General features: G+C 42.6%; 1 protein-coding gene across 1 annotated transcript in view; it reads right to left on the bottom strand.

Annotated features, from left to right (window-relative positions):
• The window catches only part of slc43a1a (solute carrier family 43 member 1a), a gene marked incomplete at both ends in the record, with an annotated part of 36,515 nt that extends 19,412 nt beyond the window's left edge, over positions 1-17,103 (bottom strand). The window contains 4 exons of the mRNA XM_080746822.1: positions 11,068-11,144; positions 11,953-12,008; positions 15,326-15,509; positions 16,947-17,103. Of these exons, the coding sequence (XP_080602948.1) occupies positions 11,068-11,144; positions 11,953-12,008; positions 15,326-15,509; positions 16,947-17,103 (474 nt within the window). The remainder of the gene's footprint in view (positions 1-11,067; positions 11,145-11,952; positions 12,009-15,325; positions 15,510-16,946) is intronic.
• Between the last annotated feature and the right edge of the window lie 876 nt (positions 17,104-17,979).

The raw sequence follows: 17,979 nt of genomic DNA on the forward strand, positions 1-17,979 counted from the left end.
CCAGGATTACTGCATGTTTTTGTGAGGGTATCAACCCTATAGGAGACACGGGGAGAACATGCAAACTCCACACAGAATGGCCCTATCGCCAACCCCACCTAGGGTGTGGGCGCTGATGACGCGGAGGGAGGAACACGCCCCCAGCACCCACAGCGTCCCCCGGCGGGAATGGAACGCAGATATTTTGGGGTCCCGACCCACATGTTGAGAACCACTGGCTTAAACTGTTATTTAATCAGAATGTAATCGTGTTCACTTTGTGTCATTATGTCTGTTTTTATCTGTTTTTATTTTGGATTACATTTTTAGTCTTTATTGGCATTTTCTTGTAAGCACATTGAGTATGCGCTTTGTTGTATGAAATATGCTATATAACTAAATGTGACTTGACGTGACTATCTGATCCCCAACAATACATTTTCTAGTGATTGTCTGATTTTGCCAGCGTGATCTCCTGGTATCTGTTTTGAGTTTGAGTCTATCAATAGCACTTTGGCGTTTCTAGTTGTGATTTAACACAATCCTGCTGTGCACGGGACAGCTTCATGGCGGGAAGCTAAGAATGACAAATAACTTGCGCGAGAAGGGATTCCAGGAATCATTTCACAACATAGATGTTCCTAGAGGTACTTGGGGCTCTCCTCGTGTGTACTGAAATGTGTGGTCAAAGGTGTGATTGAGCGTGTGGGTTAAGACCAGACGTTTGGCATGTGCGTACTTGTTGCAGCCGTCTGTAGCCCATTAGGCAGTTGCTGACAGCTACCTTTAAATCTGATCCATTTGGTTATAGATTTAACACAGTCTCAGGGTTAAATTAACATTCTGGATTCGACAGTATAGTAGCCAGTGGTGGGAAATGTACTCGTATAGTAAAAGTATCAATACTGCAATATAGAAATACTCTGTTACAAGTAAGTAGGTACAACAGTAATGGCATCAAAATGTACTTAAAGTACCAAAAGTAAAAGTACGAAATGTTTGAAAATAGCAGATCTCACAACGTATGTAGCCTATGTTTTATAACAGGGGTCTTCAACAGGGGGTCCGGGACCCCTAGGGGGTCCTCAGAGTTACTACAGGGGGTCCTCCAAATCTTTGAGTGATAGAAAGTTTTTTTCTCCTTTTTTATATTAACCAGTACCACTTGAACCCTAGTGTGCATATTCCGAGTACTTTAACCAAAAATAGCAGATCTACAAGCTCACAACGCCTCGCGCTGCAAGGCGTTGTGAGCTTGTAGATCTCTATTTTTGGCAAAGAGGTTTTGTAGAGGGGGAAAGGAGCAGAACAAGTACAGAGTAAAAGGTCAACGTTATTAAGTATTGACAGTTCAAGTAGTTAAATATATGAAAACATACATTGTTATACTGATGATTGTGCTGTCAAACAATGAAACTATATGGAATCTATGATTAGGTTTTGGGGGTCCCTGCTTCATCTCTCTCTCAACTAAGGGGTCCTTGGCCTGAAAACTTTGAAGACCCCTGTTTTATAATATTATAATTTATATCTGCAAAGTAACTAGTAACTAAAGTCTTCAAACAAATGTAGTGGAGTAAAAGTACAATATTTGGATCTGACATGTAGTGGAGTAGAAGTAAAAGTATTAGAAATTGGGAATACTCAAGTAAAGTACAAATACCTTAAAATTGTACTTACGTACATTACTTAAGTAAATGTACGCCTGTGCGTGTGCGTGTGTGTGCCTGCGTGCGTACGTGCGTGCCTGGATGGTGGGGTTAACACAGGTCTTACTAAAATAAACGGAGGGCGGTTCTTGCCAGGTAAACTAAAAGATGAGTTTTCGAGTGAAGCTTATCACTCAGCCTGGATGGAAAACACCCAGAGAACAGCCGTCCTCTTTCAGAACTTCTGAGAATCTAAACATTTCACAGCCCGTTAACGACAGATTAGATCTGCGGTCAGGCGTCCGCGCAGATCTGTGGAATGCCGGCGACAGGGCCCTTCTGTTTACACAGGGAAGTATGTAGTATCTCTTACTCATGCTAAAGCAAAACTATTCCAGCCATGTTAGCATGTCAGCAAGCTGATGTTTGCTTTCAAGTCATGATGTGTACATACTGCCTGGTGTGAGTGTTTTGTGTGTGTGTGTGTGTGTGTGTGTGTGTGTGTGTGTGTGTGTGTGTGTGTGTGTGTGTGTGTGTGTGTGTGTGTGTGTGTGTGTGTGTGTGTGTGTGTGTGGGTGTGCATGAGACAGTGTCTCTGAAAGTGTCTAAAGTAGGGGTGTAACGATATAGTAACTGCATCGAAATATAGTTTTTAACTTAAAAAATCGAAATGAAAACAGCTAAAATGGAATCGTATCGTTTGAATTTGTATCGTATCAAATCGGCAGTGCAAAGAATCGATTGTATCGATACTAACTACTTGTGCATTGTATTTAGCATTTTTAAGAAGAAAAAATTAAAAGGAGGAGTTTAATTACTTTTCCTTTCCATATAGCTACACTGATCTATCGATAAATGTGTGTAAGATACGTATTTATATCCATCATAAATAATACATGTTTCCCTTAAAAACCTGCACTATCCACACCTTTTACACAGATTTAATTTCTTTGCTAAATAGTTACTATATCGATTTTAAATCATTGAATCGAATCGTATCGTATTGCCATGAATTAACCAATGTCGTCCATGTATCGTGATATGTATCGAATCGCTATTAAAATGTATCGTTACACCCCTAGTCTAAGGGGGCTGCATCAGTACATGGTTTGTGTGTGTGTGCGCGCGCGTGTGTGTGCGTGCGTCAGCACGTGTCAACAACAGAGAGCGAGATTCCCACCAGTGTGTCCTGACACTTTCCATGAAGAACATTTAGCACATGCCACTCCTGCCAGGGGGAGGTGGACACACCATGCACGTGGCTTCATGAACCACCTGGTGTCACAACAAAGGAGGGCACTGGCCATTCAATTACCATGTTTCTTTATTTTAAATTGTTTTGTTTTTAATGTTTTTAACTTTGTACGAAATAAACCATACATTCATTCGTTCAATTACCATGACTTCTGCATCCAACTGAAACTCTATTCTTTGTGTTTCTTCTTTTTTTGCAAATGTTTGAATTAGTAACAGGGGTAATCAACGTTTTCAGGCCAAGGACCCCTTAGTTGAGAGAGAGATGAAGCAGGGACCCCCACAACCTTTTCATAGATTCCATATAGTTTCATCCTTTGACAGCACAATCATCAGTGTATTTTGGATTCATGTCAATTTGTGTTTTCAGATATTTAACCACTTGAACCGTCAATACTTAATAAAGTTGACCTGTCACTCTGTACTTGGTCTGCTCTTGTTCCCCTCTACAAAACCTCTTTGCCAAAAATAGCTGATCTACAAGCTCAAAAATGCTATTTTTGGCTAAAGTTCTCCGAATATGGACGCTAGGGTTCAAGTGGTTAATACAAAAAAGGAGAAAAAAGGTTATATCACATAAAGATTTGGAGGACCCCCTGTAGTGACTCTGAGGACCCGCTAGGGGTCCCGGACCCCCTGTTGAAGACCTTTGGAAATTAATAAATAATGACATGCCCAAAATAGGGACGGGCAGGTTGTAAAAAGGTTAAATGAACATTCGGTATTTTACTGTGTAGCCCGCATGGCCCGGGATGCACTTTTACACTGCAAAGAGTAACGCCGAATGTATGGAAGAGATTATGAGGTGCGGAATTGGCAGGGAAAACGGACAGCGGGGAGACGGAGGGAGCGAGCGCAACAGAGGAAAGACAGAAAAAGACATGAAAGAAAGAAAGACAGAGAGAGAGAGAGAGAGAGAGAGAGAGGGAAGGAGGAGAGAAAGAGGGAGGAGAGCGTGTCACGCTTTTGGGCTCCTCTCAGATCTTTTGCAACCACAGCTGCAGCTCTCAGTAAAGTTCACAGCGGGAAACACTAAACCACAGCTGATCGGGACCAGCTTCTTCTCTCGACCTCAGCCCCCATCCATCCGCACCCCCTGCCCCCCCCACCACCCCCACCCCCACCTCCTCTCTTTCCTCAAAACTGAATAGGGATGGGACGATATGAAGATGTCATGTCACGATTATTGTGACAAAAGAAATCGCGATTTACGATGTTATCGCGATAATCAAAATCCATTATCCTGGAGCGGGACATTTTATGCCCAAAAAATAGCAGATCTACATGCTCACAACGCGTCGCGACGCGTTGTGAGCTTGTAGATCGGCTATTTTTTGAGCAAAGACATTTGATAGAGAGTGGAAAAAAGACTGTATCAAGTATGTATATTATAAGTACCTTTTACCAATTATAGAGGGTTTTAAGGGACACCGGATATGCAGCTCTGCAAATAAAAGGTGAATTGATCCCAGTGCATGACGGAGGGACGATATCACGATAAATGAAATCTCCACGATACGATTATCGTGAGTGTTTTTTATCACAATAAACGATAATATCGCTTATCGTCCCATCCTTACCCCAAGCTTTGCTCATCTCGATGTAATGCTGCAACAATCCACGGCTGACATTGAACTACATGTTGAACCACTACGTGGTCTCCCCAGATACGCTGCCTCACGGTTCACTCAAACCACAGCATGTAACTTTCCATTTTTCACTGCTTCTTTTTATCTCTGACTTAAGGCCCTTTTCCACCGGCAGCGATAACGATGACGATAGCCATAAAATATCACAGCGATAATTATGCCTTCACATTGATGTCCGATAAAGTTATCGGACATCAATGTGAAGAGGCGCCAATTAACAGCCGCTCGCGCAGAGCGCACCTCGAGCTGTTTGTCAGAGACCCAGTTCCATATCACTGTGATCTTAACCACATCGTTGTTGATCCTAACGATGTAGTTGTCGGCTATCGTTGTATTTATCGGTGTTGGGTGGATGCTGCCGATCCACTTCAATTGAAACCCCACTTTTTTAAATCGTTATCGTCATCGTTATCGCTGCCGTGGAAAAGAGCCTTTATACAGCCTTTTATTGACCAAGACCTCTCCAAATGAACGTGCCATGTCATGGTTTGTGTCCTGTTGTTTATGTCCATTTATTTTTTTATCTACCAACATTTCTGACACTTCTTACTTATTTAATCCAGGTGGCGTCAATTGGGTATGGCAGGGGTATGCATCTGCCATACCCTGGGTCCAGGGGGGAAAAATAAAAGTTACTTTTAAATATAAATCCATGAATGTCTCTTTGTTTATCTGTGCTGGTTATTATGTTGTTAAATTACTGAAAAATAACTACAAATGCAAAATGTAACAAAATGGTCACTTTAACAAGGTATTATAATTCTATTCTCCACACTTGTATTCTCCCCATCTTGACAAGATGGTATATTCCCAGCCAAGTTGCAATTCATTATTGTTAATTGTGGCACGTTTACTAACATGCCAAGTTTAGCTGCACTTGAACAACCGTTCCAGGCTTCCATATCCAGCCCAAGAAACCGTAGAAACGTGGGGAAAAAATAAAATGTACTGATTAAAATAAAGGCATCATGCCTGTTGCTAAGGTATGGCAACATGACTGGTGTCTTGCACGCGCGCCCAAGACACCAGTCATGTTTCCATACCTTAGCTTTTTCTGAACTGACGCCACTGATTTAATCTATGTCCAATTCAATCAAGAAAGAGCCATTCCCAGTTCCCCACAGCACAGTCACATGGTGGGCATTTTGCACCGACTCTGAGAATGATGTAAGAGCAACATGGCTGCAGTGTGAGTGAATAAGGTCAATGTCTTGTGTTGGTCCAGCAGTATGCTATAATCTCTTTAGGTCTGCAGATTACAGTGAACAGAGGACCTAGTCAGTCAGTGACGCTGGATTAGCACATCAACTTCAGATTAAAGATGAAAGTCTGTCCAGTCCACCCCTGCATGGAAGGGGGATCCCCTCTTCTGTGAGCCTTCCTGAGGTTTCTATCTTTCTTTCCCATCACAGGCTTTCTCTTGGGAACTTGTCTTGCCCCAACTGAGTGTCTAAGGGAGGGGTGGGCAACTTTGATGATAGTGAGGGCCACTATATTTCCACCTTCACTCCAGAGGGCCACATTGCATATTGCTACGTCCTACTTTGTCACTCCGGTATTGCATACAACAGAAGTAAAAATAGCAGATCTACAAGCTCAAAACGCATCGCGCTGCAAGGCTATTTTTGCTTCTTTTGAATTGGAATCCTGAATTATTTTTTGTTATTTCTTATTGGAATCCTGAAATGTAACATTTTGATTTAATTTCAAACGCATTTAGTTATATATACTCATGTTAACTTTATGAACCTAAATACAAATACATTGGACATAATTCTTTTTTAATACTACTATACTAGTCATTAAGCTACAAATATAGACTGACGGAATTAAAGCAGGTCATGTTTAGAATTGTAACAGCTGAAATCAATAATATATTCAGTATTCCGGTATTAACCTGCTGGCCGCATTAAGTGAAGGTGGGGGGGGGGCGCATGTGGCCCCCGGGCCGCCAGTTGCCCACGTATGGTCTAAGGATAGGGGGTTGGTGTTTGTTTCCTTGTAAAGCGGTTTGAGACTGAGTAGCAGTGATTAAGGGCAATAGAGCCATATTTGAGTTGAGTTGCTTTGAGGATTGATTTAGAGCAGGGGGGGGGGGGGACTTCGATGATGGAGAGGGCCACTGCATTTTCACACCCACTCCAGAGGTCAAAAAAACTCCAAGCTCAAAATGTGGCGCAGTGCGACACATTTTGAGCTTGTAGATCGGCTATTTTTGCTATTTCTGAATTGGAATCCTGAAAAGGAACTTTATTTTATTTCATTGTTTGATTTCAAATGCATTTATATGTTCTTATGTTAACATTATGAACTTAAATAATTTTAATTGTAATACTAGTCATTAAGCTATACGAATATAGACTGAAGTAGTTAAAGCGGGTAATTTTTCCATGTTTGGAATTGTAACAGCTGAAATCAATACATCAGTACTCCAATATCAACCTGTGGGCCGCATTAAGTGAAGGTGGTGGCCGCATGTGGCCCCCGGGCCGCCAGTTACCCATGTATGCTTTAGAGGATGACCAATATGACTTTTACTGAGGAACAGCTGAGAACAGAATGCCAAGATGGAAGCCCTCCATACCTCCAATTCCATGAAGGCAGCGTACTTGAAAAACAGCATGACAAGCTGGCAGACCTTCGCCATCCACTCAATGTCAACACAACACAAACTCGGCACGCTCATAAAAACGCATCGTGCTTTCGCTGTCAAGGCTAACTCTTCTGGAAACAAACATTATGTGCTTTAGACCAGTGATTCTCAAACTAAATCTTTTGGTCAACACTGTCACAAAGTGACTCCACAAGGGATTTTTTTATATTCCACTGACCATTTACATAGGCCTACAGTATTCTATTATAGTGCACCCATAATATAAATAGAATAGATATGTGGCAGCTTAATGTGTCACTGCATGCCTGAGTTGCGTGCCTGACTCAAGCGCACACAGTGGGGACGGCAGCATAACACAGGACTGTTACGACCACAACACCTTTAAGACGCTTTCTCTAATGTTATGATAAAGTGATCACATTTGAGTGACCTTATGCCATGTTGTAGCAGCAGACATCAACTCCCAAGGCTACACCCAAACCCATTGAGAGACAGACAGACTCTGAGTTTATTGTAAGATTGTGTGTTTGTGTGTCAGGGACTTGCAGAGAATGTTAGAGAGGCAGGGGCTGAAATTTCTAAAAGAGCCTTTTGGTGGAAACATCGAAAATAGCCGACCTCCAAGCTCACATGAGCTTGGAGGTCTGCTATTTTCTGTGCTTAATACCACACAGAACCAAGAATAATCAAGTGAATACTGGAGATGTGGTGTAACGGCATGGATGGACACAGTGAGGGCAATTCTTTCAACATAAGAAGCTGCATTCAAGTTCAGGAGAGTTTGAACAAGGCAATTCTATTGATTGCTGCCTTCAGGTATGGCATGGAAAGAGGGGCATTTGCATTTCTTTCACCGTAGTAAGAACTGCATTCATGGTCTGGAGAGGGCACTTTTTACAGACGTATAACAGGGCAGGGGCTCAAGCCCCCTTTCATGTCTATGTATGCACGTGCCTGTTGTGCCTGTGTGCCTGTGTGTGTGTGTACCCAGCCAGCTGCTCTCATTCCCTAAAAGGTAGTTAGTTTCAGAGTTAACGTGCAACGTGGTTTGTGTTGAGTGCTGTGTCAATGACAGGAAGGCGTGGAGATCGTTATGTGTACATATCACAACAATGCTTGACTGTATACTGTACTATACATGTGAAAAGGAAAATCTAAACCTTCACATATTTCAATAGTTTAATATACAGTGCTTCATTGTTAATAATGAATTGCATTTTTTATAGCGCTTTTCCAAGTGCTCAAAGTGCTTTACAATGGTTCATTCATTCATTCATACGCTGGGAGGTGAAGCGGCGAACATTCGACGACCCACATTCACACACCAATGGTGGCAAGCTTTCACCAACCAACTCAGTTGGGGGCAATGTGGGGTTCAGTGTCTTGCCCAATAGTCCAGTCATTATATGAAAAAACCTAAAACAAATTGCAATAGTAGCAAACTCAACTGATTCTGTATCCTCATTATGTCCTTAGTGAGGGAAAAAAAGTCCCAAGGAATCCCATCAGGGGAAAGTTTTGAAAACGACCTACTACCTTCACTTTACTATACACTACACTATATAGGAAAAGATGACTCCCAAAAAATCTGCTTTAAGTGGGATGTGAGGGGTCAAACTATGGGTTTTTAATTATTCTGAATCCATTGCAAGCATTTGTTTTGCATGAAAAACATTCCTTGGGCTAAAAACGGACCCCAAAAGACTGTGAAAATTGATGACTCATCACTAAACCATCGTTTTGAGGGGCCATTTCTTGCCCAAGGAATGTTTTTTGTGCAAAACAAATGCTTGCAATGGATTCAGAATAATTAAAAACCCCTAGTTTGACCCCTCACATCCCACTTAAAGCAGATTTTTGGGAGTCATTCTTTCCTTTATAGTGTAGTCAGTGTATAGTAAGTGAAGGTAGGTAGGTCGTTTTCAAAACTTTCCCCTGATGGGATTCCTTGTGACTTTTTTTCTCTCACTAAGGACATAATGAGGATACAAAATCAGTTGAGTTTGCTACTATTGCAATTTGTTTTAGGTTTAGCCTAATTTTGGCCTAAAATTACTGGACTACAAGGGCACTTTGACATGTTGACAGGAGGAGCCAGGATTTGAACCTCCGACCCACGGATCATTGGCCAACCCACTCTACCTCCTGAGCTACAGCCGCCCCATTGTTCAGTATGCTGTATGCTATAATAATATGTATACGAGGCCGTTCGTTAAAGAAAACTGCCTTTAACCCACAGAGGCCTTAAACTACTTACTTTCCTTTAAAAAGTAGCATCTTCTTTGCTATCAATTACCTTGTAGTACGTGTATCGTGAGACGTCACGGACGTGCAGAGAATGTTAGAGAGGCAGGGGCTGAAATTTGTAAAAGGGCCTTTTGGTGAAAATATCGAAAATAGCCGACCTCCAAGCTCACAGTGAGCTTGGAGGTCGGCTATTTTCGGTGCTTCAAACCACACCAAACTAAGCATAATCAAGTAAATACTGGAGATGTGTCGTATGGCATGGATTTCTACACAGAGAGGGCAATTCTTTCAACATAAGACGCTGCATTCAAGTCAATTCTCTTCTTGAATTCAGGTATGGCATGGAAAGAGGGCCTTGCTTTCACTGTAGTAAAAACTGCATTCATGATCTGGAGGGGGCACTTTTTACAGACGGATAAAAAGGCAGGGGCTCAAGCCCCCCTTTGATGCCTATGTGTGCACGACGTGCCTGTGAGACGTAGTTGTCAAATACACCTCACTGGGTGAGAAGATAAGGGCACACGGCACAAACACGCTTCAACGCGGCCAACGTGCCGCAGGAAGACAAGAGAGCACGGATGAGGGAGGCACAGGGAAAGAGGGAACAGAGGAGAGAGCGAGAGAAAGTGCCCTTGTGTGTGTTTGGAGCGCAGGGTGAGGGTGTGTGGTCAGCCGACGGCCCTGATTGGCCGTTGGCACGAGTGGGAGACACTTTCCATCTGTGAAAAAGCCACGTGCGACTCAGAAGGGAAACATTCCGATGCAGCTGAGGACACCATGCAAGCTAAAGCTCTGCCACATACCTGCCGGGGCGCAGGGCATATGACAATGAAATGTCGGTGCCGTCTGAACACGTCACACCCCTGGTGACTTGACACACACAAACATAGCCTCACTCACGCCCCCCCAGACACAACACAACACAACAAACACCCTTTTCCCTCAGCTGACACAAATAGAGGCTTTGACCACCTGACCACCCCGCATCCTTTTATCTAGCACTCCTGGCAAGGGTGTCGCACCAAACTCTGGGCCCTGGGTACAAGCACATTCACTGCTTCACAATCATTTTGTGCTTTAACTATTGAAAAATAGCAGATATACAAGCTCACAGCGTGGCACCGAGTGCCATGCCGCGAGCTTGTAGATCTGCTATTTTTGAAAAATCGTGAAAATGTGTGCAATTCTTTGAATATTTCAAATCCTTCTAAGGTTTTTTGAAAGAACTATGTTTCTATGTCAGTTAGTGCTCAAATTTTCATGTGAAGGACCCCCAAAATGATATGTATTTGGCCACGGACCCCCATCTCAAAATATTTAGTTCCAGGGACCACCCCCCCCAGAAGCAAAATTTTAGTTACGAATGTTTGCTTAAAAAAATACATATATTCAAAGATTTGCACACTTTTTCACGACTTTTCTAAAATAGCAGATCTACAAGCTAGCAGTGCAGCACGCAGCGCTGTGAGCTTGTATATCTGCTATTTTTCAATAGCTAAGGTATAAAATAATTCCAGGCCCCTCCACCTTGGGCCCTAGTAACTCAGTCCCACTTTCCCCATCCCTTGTGACGCCCCTGACCCCGCATCCTTTTAACTAACACTCTGGGCTTCCGTTGAAAGAACTCCACACTAGTAATTATTTTCCATCTACTACCAGCTAAATTGTAGCTTACCGTGAGGGAGGTGAAGGTCAGGCAGATTCCACCGAAGCCATTTAAGGAGAGAGCCAGGAAGATGAGCCCTGACAGGACTGGAGAGGACGACACAAGGAGAGGTTACATTAGTCCAGGCGTTTTGGGCAGTATTTTGATGGAATCGTGCACTTTATGAAAGAAGCATGAAATTTGGCACACAGTTAGAACATGCCATATGGAACATTTTTGGCTATAGGGCCATCGCAGATTTGTCTTGGGAAACTTGTGGGAGCCAATCAAAGTTGGGCTCTCATAGACTATACAGGAAAATAATACAAAAAATAAATATGCTTTAAGTAGCATGTGAGGGGTCAAACTAGGTGTTTTTCAGGATCCAATGCAAACATTTGTTTTGCAGGAAAAACATTCCTTGGGCTAAAAACTGACCTCATAAAACTATGGTTTAGTGATGAGTCATCACTTTTCATGGTGTTGTGGCGTTCGTTTCTCGGAAAGGAATGTTTTTTCATGCAAAACAAATGTTTGCATTGGATTCAGAGTCCCTCAAAACGCCTAGTTTGACCCTTCACATGCTACTTAAAGCATATTTATTTTTTGTATTATTTTCCTGTATAGTAAAGTCTATGAGAGCCCAACTTTGATTGGCTCCCACAAGTTTCCCAAGACAAATCTGCGATGGCCCTATAGCCAAAAATGTTCTATATGGCATGTTCTAACTGTGTGCCAAATTTCATGCTTCTTTCATAAAGTGCGCGATTTTTGCCTGAAACGCTCTGACTACATGGAGTTATCTATAATTGGCATGGATGCGTGTCTCTGCTCCATTCTGGGTCAGATCTTTGTCGTGTGTTTTTAACGTGCACATTGTGTGACTCATGTGCAGGTGTTTCGGTGCACACATACCACCGGTGTCGTATGATGAGACAGACATCAAGATACAGGAGAGACCGAAGCACGAACTGTTGAAAGAGAGACAGAAACACAGGAGAGCAATAATTAAACTCCCCCACATCCAAAACATAAAAATAGCTCTTTCATGAGCTTAAACTGTCTAAACGTGCTGCAACAGGACTGTTAGACTGCCTGAAGCAAAGACAAGTGCAGGAACACCCAGAGGGCCAACCGTTGGTGACTCATAGCCCTGCAGTGTCTTTAAACACGGATGGGACGGATCACTCACTGAATTTGAATGATAATTTGCTTGTAAAAATGTCGTTATGACGAAAATAGCAGACCTCCAAGCTCACAACGTGTCGCAGTTGTGAGATTGGAGGTGGGCTATTTCCGATGCTTGGTTTATACGGAGAGAGGACAATTCTTTCAACATAAGATGCTCCGTTCAAGTTCAGGAGAGTTTGGACAAGGCAATTCTCTTGAATGCCGCCTTCAGCTATGGCATGGAAAGAGGACATTTGTATTTCTTTCACCAAAAACTACATTCCTGGTCTGGAGAGGGCACTTTTTTTTACAGATGGATAAAAGGGCAGGGGCTCAAGCGCCCTTTGATGTCTATGTGTGCACGTGCCTGGTGCTCCCTGTCAAATAATTAGTTGCATCAACCAACAGATTCATATTTCTTTTGTGGGGGGGGGGGGTAGAAATACTTTTGAATATCTTTTAACAAGACAGTGAGAGAAACAATATTTCAAGGAGTGTAAAGCCCGGATCAGAGTCTACGGTGGAGAGCTATCCACCGCAAATTTGAGGTGGAAAGCTTTCCACCTCAAGTCAGAAAATAAGTGCAGGCCATCATAGTCACGGCCCACGGTGAAGTCCTTTACCCCGTCTAGACCGGTTCAGGTCGACCAATCAGTGAACGGGGTGTAGAGCCTGTCTGTCTGATAGTAAAAACAGAGAGATGTGTTGGGACTCGCGGTGGAAAGCTCTCCACCGCGAGGAATGATGTAACGTTGTAGTTTCATGACTCAAAAAGACTCGAAAAGACTACACCGCGGACCCGACTATGATCCGGGCTTTACTGTGTGGTGGTACAGAAATGGAGCATTGAGAGAGTGATCACATAACGTTTCCAAAATCAAGTCCATGTGTACTCCATTTAAAAGATTTATCTATAGACGTGTTCAGTGTTCATTATCTGATTAAAATTTAATTTGATAAAATCCAATGTTGACAGCAGCAGTAATCTCAAATGAATTTCGATCACACGCAGCAACTGCTGATTTGTGGGCAAATCACTAGTCACACAAATAGTAGTAACACCTACTGTAACTGAATTAATTTGTGCGTGTGTGCGTGTGTGTGTGTGTGTGTGTGTGTGTGTGTGTGTGTGTGTGTGTGTGTGTGTGTGTGTGTGTGTGTGTGTGTGTGTATGTTTGTTGTTGCTATCAGTATGATCTTCAGCAACCACTGGCTTCCACTTGAAGGAAATATCTGTGCTTTGAATGTATTCATATTTGTCCCAGTAAATTCATACAACATATGAACAGGTATGCACGTCCATTGGGACCCGCCCCCCTAATCTAGACTGAGTGGCAAAACATTGAGCAGCATGGAGCATTGGAGTTTGGAAGTGCTAGTTGCAAATCACTCAACGGCCCTGCATACCACCTGTTTCTAATTTGCAAATAATGCAGGAGGCAGCCGGATGTTGTGTTGTTGAAAACAAGTGCTTCCAAACTCTGACACTTGGAAAAATAAAAACCTGCACAGAATGTCTTGACAGAAAGTAGCTCATAACATGCCTATGGTGGATTTTTATGAAACAAAAACTTAGCAGATAGAAAGAGGATAATTCAAGGTTTCAGTACAGCCGCAATGTTGGTGAGTTAACTTTGTTTAATACAATCAGATAGGACTTTTCTGTTTGGATGTATGGGCTGTCAATGGCAGAAATTAGTTTTTTGCCACTCAGTAGGCGTTCCCACATAACTTTCAGCAACAGTGATGTCACACGCTAACCCTCTATTAAGGAATCTGCCCTTTACTATGCATGTACACATGTACACATTCCTTTCACATGGACATCGGTGCCCCGCCTCTATTAATTCACTCAGCTGCTGAGAGAACAATAGCAGTAGTCTCTCCTACACTAGGAATGTGATCCATCCAGAACTGATTTATACATGGCAATGTCACTACGAGCTGGCTTTCACTTCAGTGATGCACTCTGCATGCATGCATGGTATTCAAAGCACCTTACCTAACAATTAAAAAATGGTGTCAACTGAGGCAAACATTCTATTCCTGAAAAGAAATGTGAGTTACGATTTATTTTTTAATTTATAATAATATAAAATCACAACCCTTCCAGTGCCATATATCTTACAATAAATGCGAGAAATCTCTTTGAGTATGTATGTGCCCCGCGTATCATCAACATCACGGTGTTCCGGAAACCGGCACAAAAGGCTCTGACATCACGTACGCCACATGAGTCAACACAGACTTTCGGCACGCTCGTTCCCCGCCGCAGCGGGGAGTGCAGTGCCTGGCCGACCCGATACGCGGTTTTCCGGAACCGCATTTAACCACTTGAACCGTCAATACTTAGTCTGCTTTTCACTCTACAAACCTCTTTGCCAAAAATAGCCGATCTATGTAAGCTTGTAGATCGGCTATTTTTGGCTAATGTTCCACTCAGAATAGGGATGCTAGGGTTCAAATGGTTAATGTAAATCATCACACAAAGATTTGGCGGCCCCCCTGTAGTAATTCTGAGGACCCCCTAGGGGTCCCGGACCCCCTGTTGAAGACCCCGGCATAAAATGGATATGGGCATAAATGGACACAGGCAAACAGATGGTCAAAACGGGTCCTATGACAACAGGTATAATGGGGTTTGCAACTTTGCATTAAAGGACAACTTTGTTTTTTTACAACAAGGGTTTATATTTTAGATTGTAATTAAAGAATATAAAAGATGAGTGTTAAAATTATTTAATTTACTTCTTTCTATTGTTTTAGAGATTCTTATTTCAGTGGCTGGGGGCATGCGTACAAGTGGCTAAATATGTCATTTTACACAGAATAAGCCCATTCTCAAGATATAATGCAACCTTTCATGGTTGGATGTGACTTTTGGGGGCTAGAAGTGTTACTGTAAATAGCAGTAAAGAAACTGCTGGCTTATTGTGTCTAAAAAGACATATTTAGCCACGCATGCCCCACATTTTAGCACGGTAAACGGGATAAAACAATGGAACAAAGCAAATGAAAACATTTTAACACTCACCTTTTCTTTTCCCTAATTACAATCTAAAATATGAACCCTTGTTGTAAAAAAACAAAGTTGTCCTTTAAAGGGTATTCCTATTACCTGCCGACCAGGCGAATGGGTCTTGGCCCATACTTGTCCATCAGGACACCAAGGGGCAGGGTGGTGGCACTGAGTAAGAAGGAGCCAATGGTGAAGCCCAGATTGAGCCTCTCTTCTTGGAGCACACAGCTGGTGTAGGTTGTAGTCTTGTTGTTCGGGTGAACCACGGTAATGGTGTCATTCTCTGTGGAAGGGAAGAAAGATGACGAGAAATGTCACAGCTTGTCTGCGTGTAGACGTGAAGCTGTGTGCGTACACATTTTTACAGTCTATGGGTTGGTTCCCTTGACACATCACTGTGACATCACAGGTGACATCACATCCCCAGAATCCCTTTTATGCCCATACATGAAGATCCCTGATGTCATCGATATATAACACGGGCCATATTATCTGTGTGGCTGGTTCAGATAGGGATCTCCATGTATGGGCAATGGGCATAACATATATGGTATGTTGTGATGTCATGGGAACCACTCTAACAGAATCCCTTTTATGCCCATATATGGAGATCCCTGATGTCATCAAAATTAAGCCCATATCTAACAGGACTTCATCAAAGTAGCGAAAACAGCAGATCTACAAGCTCGCGGTGCGAGGCGTTGTGTGCTTGTAGATCGTCTGTTTTCACTAGTTTAAATCATTTTCATAATGCTAAATACAAAAGGAACGGTTTTGGACATACAAGGTTTCCACCCGACAGCGACGATACGTATGTGTAAAACTAATGAAGATGCTTCTTTGGCAGCAACTGTCACAGTTCGCTCCTTGCGGCTCCTCTTGGCCACGTGGAGCCTAGCCACTTTACACATTCTGTCTCCTCATACCCTGGACACTCAATGTTCTACTGTCATTTTAAGACTTTGTGGACAGAAAGCTTTGTCAAGACTGAAGCCTATTGTCAAGACTGAATATTGAGCATCATGTTATAATTTATGTTATTGAGCTTCATGCCACACACTGTTCCTTTGGACTTTGTTTTTGGACTTCTGCATAGTAGCGCTTGTACTTTGAGTTTTGGACTTTGGCTTCTGTACGCTATTTTGAAGTATAGTTGAGCTATGAAGCTTCAGTATTTAGTCTTGTGCTCTTGTTCTGTTTAGCATTTTGGTGTTGCCTTTATTTTGTAGTTTGGTACCCTGTGTTTCCTGTCTGCCCCTGTAGTTGTTTTCCTGCCTTGTCTCACCTTTTGATTAGTTATGTTCTCCTCCTGTGTCTTGTTGTGCCCCAGCCAATCCCAGCGTTGATTGTATTTTGAGTTCACCTGTGTCTAGTTGTCCTGTGTGTTTATACTCCCCTGTATGTTCTGTTCATTGTCAGTTCGTCGTCGTAAGTCTGTGGTTTAAATTTGTCTTGTACTGTATTACATCTAGTCTTTGAACCTTGTATTTTGTGCCTCGTGTTTTTGCCCTTAGTTTTCCCAGTATAGTTTTTCCCCTTCTTTGTTTGCTTTCGTTTATTAATAAATATCCTTGCATCTTCACTGCTCTGCCTCTGACCTTACATTCTGCGCTTGAGTCCTTCACATCCTGAACCAAACCGTGACAGCAACACGCCATCATAAAAAGAAACCTAAACATTTTGTCCTGTATGTGCGTGGAACGTTTCCTGTGGTTCTTACTTGAGCAGAGGTGGGAGTAGAAGCCCTCGCTCTTCAGCATGATGAGCAGCGAGCCCCAGCCAAGCAGCACAGCCGAACACAGCAGGTTCTCCCAGATCGCTGTCACTGCCATCCACCAGCGCCGCCCGTAGGCCTGGCGGAGAGAAGGTGCCATCATAGCTCTGCAGGAGAAAAGAAGACAGGGTTAGAAAAAGAGCATTTCTAAATTAATTCACTACGACGATGCAGAGTCGCCAATACAAGAGTTCAGGGGTCTTAAACGTTTTCAGGCCAAGGACCCCTTAGTTGAGAGAGAGATGAAGCAGGGACCACCCACAACCTTTTCATAGATTCTATACAGTTTCATCGTTTGACAGCACAATCATCAGTGTATTTTAGGTTCATGTAAATGTGTGTTTCCAGATATCTGACCACTTGAATCGTCAATGCTTAATGAACTTGACCTTTCACTCTGTACTTAGTCTGCTCTTTTTCCCCTCTACACGAAACCTCTTTGCCAAAAATAGCCGCTCTACAAGCTCACAACGCCTCGCAGCGCGAGGCGTTGTGAGCTTGTAGATCTGCTATTTTCGGCTAAAGTTCTCAGAATATGGATGCTAGGGTTCAAGTGGTTAATATGAAAAAGGAGAAAAAATATTCTATCACACAAAGATTTGGAGGACCCCCTGTAGTAACCCTGAGGACCCCCTCGGGGTCCCGGAACCCCTATTGAAGACCCCTGCAATAGTTAATGGCTTGCTATGTAAATCCCTGACACTTCTCATTGCATTGTATCTCACAGGCGTGTAACGTTATAGTAACTGCATCGAAAAAAAGTTTTTAATTTGCAATGATCTACTATATCGTTATGCAAAAGCAAATATCGTACCGCTTGGCTCTGTATATTGTATCGTATCGTTTTACAATGCAAATAATCGATTGTATGGAAACTAAGTATTTGTGCCTTGTATTTGGCAATTTTAAGAGGGAAAATGAAAAAGAGGGGTCTAATTACTTTTCCATTCCATATATCTACTCTTGGTCTATCGATAAA

This window comes from Nannobrachium achirus (genome assembly GCF_963921795.1).
Source record: "Nannobrachium achirus genome assembly, chromosome: 17".
Taxonomy (NCBI): domain Eukaryota; kingdom Metazoa; phylum Chordata; class Actinopteri; order Myctophiformes; family Myctophidae; genus Nannobrachium; species Nannobrachium achirus.